This window comes from Delphinapterus leucas, chromosome 11 (assembly GCF_059928025.1).
Source record: "Delphinapterus leucas isolate spDelLeu-1000000601 "Yukka" chromosome 11, BTC_Dleu_Yukka2, whole genome shotgun sequence".
Classification (NCBI taxonomy): Eukaryota; Metazoa; Chordata; class Mammalia; order Artiodactyla; family Monodontidae; genus Delphinapterus; species Delphinapterus leucas.
Genome location: NC_143139.1, coordinates 42,944,682 through 42,953,094, shown reverse-complemented (window position 1 = coordinate 42,953,094; position 8,413 = coordinate 42,944,682). Strand labels below are relative to the sequence as shown.

Below are 8,413 nucleotides of genomic sequence, written 5' to 3'. Positions count from 1 at the left end.
CACCCCCACCCACCGTCCACTCCCCACGGGCCGGGCTGCTCCTGGCTAGCGCGGAAAGGGCAACGGGGGAACTTGACAGGAGAGAAAGAAGGATTCTGGCCACTGAGTCGGCTGCCTCCCTTTGCCATACCGAATTTTACATATTTTCCTTAATAAATGGGGTATTAAGGCTGGCTCTGGCAGAACCAAAGCTTTGCAAAGGTTTGTGGCATTGGGGCAGTGCCGGCGGCGGCGTGAAGGGACTGAGAAGGGATTCACTCCCTACCCCTGCTCCCTCCCCACCCCTGTTTTTTCTAGGAAGAGAACAACATCCTTCCCAATGGGGCGTCCGGGAAGCCCGCCCCCCCACTCCACCCCAGCTGGGAACGGGAGGGGCAGGCGGCTGGAGGCCTCATAACCAAGCCTGACCTGGCCACGGTCTGAAGAGCAGAGAGGGTTGAGACCGGTCCTGGGCAGTCCTGCGGAGGCAGCAGGAGGGATGGGAAGCGGGGGCAGCCTCTAGAACCCCCAAAGCGCCCGTCATCCCCAGGTTCCTTTCTCAGAGAAAACGAATGACATTTTTTCCCCAAGACCATCCCTAGTGTCAGGTCTCCTCAGTTCCTAGGTTCAGACGGCAGCTTCCTCCTAATCTTTCTAGAATTAAAAATAAAGGCCCACGATCTTGGCTCCCACTTCTTTTTCCTTTGGGTGCGTGGCCATGTGAAGCCTTTTCTGTCTTATCAGGTGGCGCACACCCGCCTGCCTTTTTCAGAAAAATTCTGGTATCTGGGCAGCTGGGACACACCTTGGAGGCTCTGAAAAAAGAACCAATTCTTCTCTAAATTCCACCTTCCATGCTAAACACCGAGACTCCAGACCCCTGATTTTGGCGATGAATCCAGCGTGGGGGAGCCCAGAATAAATTCCCCCATTGAGACTATTTGCCAACCATTTGCAGCCCAGCCACTTTCCCCACCAGCTGGAGATCTGAAGGCGTAAAGTTCTTCCCTTGGTCCCAAATTAAGCTGGCATGGGAACTTCCGTGGCTGGGTGCCCCCACCCCAACCAACAGGGGGTCCCTCATCCCCTCCCCAAACTTCCTCCACAGTAAGAGAAGCAGTTCCCTCAGCCGGATGCAGAGACCTCGTTCCTTTTACAAACCCACCCATAAATTTTATAACAGGTAGTTAAAAATTACGACAAGGAAGCGCTGGCCCAGCTTTTCACAATGGGCCGAGGGGAGAATGGGACAGCACTGGGGGCAGTTCACCGGAAATTTTACTTCTAGTCTGTGGCATAACCTGTTCTGAGTTCACTTTAACTGGGGCGGGGTGACTCTCTCTAGCCAACACGCGGCCACTGGGGCATCTCATTTAGGGAAGCTGAGGCTGGGGAGGCCAATCCAATCTCCCATCTCTCCCAAGGAACCCTTTAGGGCACTCACTACCTCCCTCACCCCCCAGATCCCCTGCGGGCCCGCTACTCCCTTGGCCTCTGCAGTGAAGTGGGGAGGGAGAAAAATGCCGAGAATTTTCAAAAATGCCAGAGAAACGAATTTGCCCCCCAACTTAATAGCTGCATTATCCCTTCTCTACGGTTGGGGTTAGAATAATAAATGTGGGGCGAAATGAGCGAGATGCTTCAACTCAGCAGTTTGAAAGATACTATTTTTCACAAATCACAAATAGCTTTCGGAAGCCACTTTGATTGGCTAATAAACAAGTAAAGAATGGGAGAATGTCCTATCTGCCGCAGCCGAATGGTCCTCATTCCGGTAATGGGACAGCGGGAGCATTTGGGAGGACGCGTTTCTAAAGAGAGTGCAACCCGCTCGCAATTAAGTCCCCCCATAAAATGGGTTTTGCCTCCTTTTCTCTCCAAACGAGAAAACAGAGGCGGTGGGCACCAGGGGTGGGGGGTCGGGTGCTGCAAGAGGGGGTGACTGGAGCTCTCTTGGTCTGGCCCACCCGATGCTTCGCATGTCAAGCGATGCCGGGTGCCAGACGCACCCAGCCCTCCGACGCCGGGCTTGGGGCGACCAGCACTGCACGGCCGGGGTTGAATGGGACATTGGGTGTGGCGAAAATTCGGCGAGGTTCTTCGAAGCCACTTAGTGTAGGGTCAACCCACTCGGCTACCGGGCCAGCGATCAGAAGTCCACATTTAAAAATGAAACGGCCCTCGCCGGCCCTCGGAGTGTGGACGCCTGTGGGAAGGCCTGAGGTCGGAGCGAAATGCTCTCTTTTCAGGCCTCCCCAGCGGGTTGCCGGTGTTTCCCGCAGCAGACGGGGTTACCTGGATGCCCCGCGGCTGGCAGCAGGGACCCCAGGTTCCGAAACATTTCCCCCAGAGCTGCTCAAAGCTGTTCCCGGCTGCCTGCAGCCTGCGCTTCCAATCGGCAGCCTCGCTGGGGCCGCAGGAGTCCCCCGTTAATGATGCCTGATCCAATCCTGTGTTCAGAACCACTTTGAGTGGGAGCCAGGCACCCAGATGCAGGTGAAATTACACAAAACTAGAGTCGACCTGGGCCTAAGTCTGGGAAAATCATTGACCAGGGAACAGAGACAGAGAGAGACAGAGAGAGGGATCTGACCTCGAAAATATTTCAGTCTTTGGGGGTCTGGTTTTTAAGACCAGAAGATCCCTTCCCCTCCCCTCTCCCCCTCTCATGACTGAATCAGATGACTTGTATCTCTGGAATTTGGTATTATTTGACCAGGATCTTACTGGCATAAACAGATTTCTCTGTCTAGGACCCTCCAGGGAGGAGCGAGAGCCACCTTGCCCCCCTGAGTCCCTTAGCCTTCGACCCTTTATTTTGGGGCATGAGGAGTCCAGTGAAGACTGTCCTTACCCCACTGTGGCTGGGGTGGGGGACCGTACATTCAGCAGCAGCCCCCAACCCAGGCCAACTGAGCCACATTATAAGGGCAGGGCAGGCTGCCCAACTGCCAAGGTGAAGCCAGGAGCGGGCTTGAAACAGCCAGAACAGAGGCTGGGGTAAGTGCAAGCGGGCTAGGTGACAGCGACGGCTCTGTGCTGGCCACATTCGCAGTTCAGACTGTGGGCCCATGTTGTTGGCATGCCAGTCCACTCACCTTCTCCTTCCCTCCTCTCCCCTGGGCGTAAGCTTCCTAGCCCCCCAACACTCAGGCTTCTTCCAGCCAAGCCCTCCAGACTGCCTTGAGCCTCACATCCTTCCCACCCTGTTCATGGTCTAGTGCTGGGTGCTGAGTACCAAGGGTTGGCCATGAGGGGCACGTGGAGATGAGGAAGCACACCATTGCCTCATCCTCATACTGAGCCCCAGCCCGTGGAAGAAAAAGGCCTAGTTGCCGGAGGGGCACAGGGGCAGAGTTTTGGTCTGGGCCCAGCCCAGGACGAGGAGAAAGAAGAGGGATAAGTGGGGAGAAGATAGATGCTTTCTTCCCATTGGGATCCTGGCATCCAGAAACCCACTTTGTTTGGAGCCAAGGTTCTCCCAAGAGCATCTTCCTCCCCCTCCTCCTCCCCCTCCCCCTCTTCTTCACCTCCCCCCTTTCACCTGCCCTCCCAGTCCAGCCTGCTCCTCTCCACGTGAGTGCCCCCAACCCCAAGTCAAATCAGTGGAGGAAACCTTTACCAGAGTGTTGAAAAAGAAGCAAAAGGAGGGGAGGGGGGTAGAGAATGGGGGGGGTGTGCTGGGGAAAAAACAAGTCAGTCATTGCAGCTTCAACTATTTTTCTCCTCTTTTTTTTAATTATGACTCACGTATACAATACAAAGTACTTGGACCAGAAACAGGGCTGCTGGGACACAAAATCTACATTCATAGCTGGACATAAAGACAAATGACGAAAAATTATTATTATAGATATATTTTTAACGTTTTTTTCCTTTCGAGCACATTGCATAAACAGAGAATTCAAGACAGAGTTAACTATACATTCAGTGCAATTTAGTTCTACTCTACTGGGGTTAGAAGCACAATAAAAGCTCACAGGACCGGCGGGCTAGGCAGTCTCAGTTGTTGGGTTTTTCTTATTGAAATAAGCAGCAACAAACGACAGCAAAACCGCATTACAAATACTCTCAAAGCGGGATTTCTTCCTATAGGTAGTGATAAAATACGTTGGAGGTTTCTTTCTTTTTTTTTATTTTAAATTTTTTCTCTTTTTTTCTCCCATATTAGGATGTTTTAAAATTTCTCTCTTATTTTTTTCAAGATTATTGCAGGTTCCCTTTAGGTAGTATGTTAAAGATTCATTATTATTATCAGTATTATCAGTATTATTATTATTTTCATGATTATGGTGATTTCTGAGCGCTCACCAATGCAGCTCAGAGGAAGCTGGGCCCAACAACAGAAATTAGACAGGAAAGGGGAGGGAGGCATGGGCCCGAGTGACCATGGGATGGCTAGGTAGGATCTTAGCGGGTGACTGCAGGCTCCTATCTACCCCGTGGAAAGGGAGGGGGGAGGGGGAGACCCCCATCTGCTTCAGGTTTCCATCAGGTTCCTAGAGAAAGTCAAGGGAGTCTTTCTAAGCTGGGAGCCCCAGGGAGGGAGAGGGGATATTCCTCGCTATCATTTAAAAAATGTCTTTGAACATCTTCCCTTTCTTTTCCTTCCTTCCTTCAATTTTCTGTCCTTTGGGGGAAAAAAAAAAAAGTCAATCTAATACACTAATCCTAGCTTGAAAACAAAGCCGCCACGAGTCTTCTTCTGCAGTTTGAGGGGGTTCCCCTCTAAAATAAATACCAGAGAAGCAGGGAGGTGGCAGGGTGGCAAGACGGGGCCGGGAGAAGGGGCAAAGACGCCAGGTCTCAGACCTTAAAATCCAGGCAGGACTAAGAAGGGTGGGGGGACGGACAAGTGTGTGTGTTGGGGCAACGACTGAGACAGAGACTCGGAACTTTTCACTGTGTCTCGGTCTCCCCCCTCCAGTCCCCAAACAAATAAAGATCCAGGGAAGTCCAAAGGTAATAAAACCCGAGCTGCAAGTATCTGACAGGTAGTTGGGGTTTTGAGTGTCATTCTATTCTCTATAAAAGCAAATGACAGTCGTAAACTTCTCAATTTATCCGCTACCATAAAACGAAACTTCAAGGGAGTTGCTAAAGGGGGGGGTCCTCTCTTTTTTGCTCAGTCCTTGTTTTCTTCCTTTTCCTCCTCTTCTTTCTCCTCTTCCTCATTTCCTTCTTCCTCCACCTTCTCCTCGTCTCGGGCTCCCGGCAGTTTATCCTTGTTGTTCTCCTTTTTCCACTTCATCCTTCGGTTCTGGAACCAGATCTTCACTTGTCTCTCAGTCAGTCCCAGGGCGTGAGAGACTTCAATCCGGCGCTTTCGTGTCAAATAAGGATTAAAGAGAAACTCCTTTTCTAGTTCCAAGGTCTGATACCGGCTGTAAGTTTGCCTTCCGCTGCGCCGCCCCGGAGCTGGACAGAACAGAAGCCCAGTCTGGTTATGTTTGGGTGGGGGCCTGGCTTTCCCCTGTCACTCTTCCTCCCCTGAAGTCCCCCCTGTGGTCTGCCCAGTTCCCCTCCCTCCTGCAGAAAAGGCAAGAGTGGAAATCAGGCAAGGGCAGGAAAGTTTGGGGGTTTGTTTTGGCTTGGCTTCACCTTGGGAGGTGGGGGGGCAGGGACTGGGGTCTGTCTGGAAAGGAGGGGCTGGCAGAGGCCAGGGGGGCACTGCAGAGTCTCCCCAGGCCTGCAGTCCCAGAAAACTGGCCCTTGCAGCTTTGTTCACAAGTGCAGAGGGGCATTGGGTGAGCAAGGCTGGGGACAGAGTCTGTTTCTAAAAGGAAGGCATAAGGGCTGGGGGTGAAGAAGTGGGGCTCTGTTCACTGCCCTTCCTCGGATCTCTCTGCCTAATGCTTTTCCAGAAGAAAAATAATTGATCTCCTGGAATGTATCACTGCTTGGCCTGACTGCTAACTGGAGACCAGCAAATAAATCACGGGCCATCCCCACTGGAACTTGTCACCTTCTCGCGTCCCCTTTTACTTTGAAACTGGGCTCTGAGGGGCCACCCTTGGAGGGGCTCATGACCTGAGCTGCCCTGAGGGTCTCAGGGAGACCCCGCAAGCCTTTGACTGGGGACAGCTTGGCGAGGGTCCCCCAGACCACAGAGCTCTCTAATCTGCATGGCCTCCATCCTTTCTGGGACTCTTTTTTCTTCTCCTTGACTCTCTCTCTCTTCTCTCCAACTGAGGGAAGTAAAGCAAAGTTGGGGTAGTGGCCCTAAGGCTAGCTGTCTGAGAGAAGGTGGTGGGTGCCCCAGACAGGCAGAGCACCTGTCCTTGGGGTCCCGCCACCCTCTGACCCAGCTAGGGAAGAGAAGCAGGGGTCTCCCTTCACCCCAAAACAGCCTGGCCACTGTCCTGGACTGAGGCTGTCTGCCTTATGGAGAAACTGGCTTGCTCCAAAGGCTGATAACCTCAGGGTCTCCGGCCCCTTCCCAGCCACCTCCCCAACTTTGACTAAAGATGATGAGAGGGAGAGAAAGAGGGGTGGAGGGGAGAGAGAGAGAGACAGACAGACTGACAGAAGTGGAGAAAATGTTTTTTTTAACCCTTTGCACCCAGACACCACCTTTTCCCCCACCTTCACCCCAATCCCCCAGGCGAACTCCGTGCCCCACCCCCAGCTGAACCTCCCAACCTCCAGAAACCCACTCACGCCCGGGGGTGGGGCCCGAGAGAGCCCCAAGCCAGGAGGTAAAGCGAGGGCAGACAAAAAGGAGGCAAGGGCGGGGGGAGACCACGGAGCGCGGGAGACCAAGGGGGAAAGAGAAAAGGCTTCTCACCGTGGGGTCTCATCCATGGAAACATGAGGCTGGGAGACGAGTTTTGATTTAAGTGGCCTTGTCCTTCGCTACTGTTAGTGTTGGCGGAGGATTTACAGTCGGGATATTGCACCACGCTCGCCTCTTGCTGAGCCCCATAAAGGGACTGTCTGGGGAGCGCCTCGTAGCCATAGAATTTGGAGGCGTCTCCGTGGCAGCTCAGCGAGCACGGGTTCTGCTGGTAGCCCGAGTTGGAGATGCCCGAGGTGCCGTGGTGGAAGAAGTCTTGGACGTGGTGCGAGGCGTGCTGGAAGCCGGGCGCCGAGCCGCCGGGCCCGTACACCAGCCCATGGCTCCGGCCCACGCTCTGCGGGAAGCGGCAGTCGTAATAGGCCGGCTCCAGGGACTCGCCGCCTTTGTACTTGGAGAACAGGGGGTTGACGAAGTAGGAGCTCATGCTGGGCACATGAAAACCCGCCGCCCTCTCCCCTCTGGCTCCCGACTCCCCCGCCCGGGACCCCGAAACTGCCCTCCCCCCGGGAGCGATCCCTAGGCCGGCCGGCTCCCCGGGGCGGCGGGCCGGGCTGGGCAGGTGGGGGGCGCCTGGGTGCCGGCGGGGCGGCGCAGCTCCCGGGCTGGGCGCGGGCGGCGGCGGCGGCGGCGGCAGCAGCGGCGGCGGCTCTCTTCACTGTCGGTAGGTAGAGCTCGCGCTCTCGCACTTAGCTCTTTCCTTTAACAGCCCGGGCGAATTCCTCAATTCCTCAGACTCCCGGCGGTGGCGGCGCTTACACGCGATTCGCGTTCATCAATCCACGACATGAAGACAGGCGAGAGGGAGAGAGGGAGAGAGGGAGAGAGGGAGAGAGGGAGAGAGGGAGAGAGGGAGAGAGAGAGAGAGGGAGAGGGAGAGGGAGAGAGAGGGAGAGGGAGAGAGAGAGAGAGAGAGAGAGAAGAAAGGGAGGGATGGCGGGCGGGTGGTAGAGGGGTTCAGGGCTAGGGGGGGACCTGGAAGAAGGGCAGGGGAGGAAGGGGGAGGGATGGGGGTGTGGTATGTCGGGGGGTGGTGAGCCAGCTCTAGCTAATGACTAGGGCCAGCTTTTCCAAGGTGCGCATTCAGATTTGAAGGTGCCTCTCCCCCCTTCTCTTTTCCTTCCTCTCAGAGAGAGACAGAGAGAGAGAGATACCTGAGCCAGCAGGCCAACTCAGGTTACCTCAACAGGTATAAGACCCCCGAGGGGTTGAATGCCAACAAGAAAGTTGCTCCCCTAACCCCCAAAGATGGGCTCCCCAGGGGTGTCCTTAAGTCTGGGGACTCTGAGGAAGAACAAGCACATCATATCCCCAAACACTTCAGGCATCAGAACCCTCCATGACTCTTGCCCCTCCCCAGGGTGGGAAGCTGCCCTGTCTTCCCTAGATCCTTTTCTCTTGCCTGCCTGCGTGCTGTGGGTAGTGGAGAGGGCCAGAGGCAGGGGGCACTCCATATACCCAGTCAGGGCTGCACTGACCCTTCAGACACCAGCTCCTGCCTGAGGCAGGAAGCCCAGGGAATAGCCACGAGCTTGCTGGAGAGCAAAGCTGCTGGTGGGGACAGAGAAGGAGAGGGCAGCTGGTGGGTCCCTGGCTTCTGGCTGGGCTGATCCAGGAGGTTTCTTCTTAGGAGACCCC

The 8,413-nt window shown here is 54.9% G+C and overlaps 1 protein-coding gene across 1 annotated transcript; it reads right to left on the bottom strand.

The window, feature by feature from the left end:
- Positions 1–3,820: 3,820 nt before the first annotated feature.
- HOXC8 (homeobox C8) lies at positions 3,821–7,587 on the bottom strand. The gene is made up of 2 exons (XM_022571458.3): positions 6,767–7,587; positions 3,821–5,397 (listed from the first exon to the last, which is right to left on the bottom strand). Exons 1-2 carry the CDS (start codon positions 7,200–7,202, stop codon positions 5,105–5,107), a joined length of 729 nt encoding a protein of 242 aa, XP_022427166.1. The 5' UTR covers positions 7,203–7,587; the 3' UTR covers positions 3,821–5,104.
- Positions 7,588–8,413: the final 826 nt, after the last annotated feature.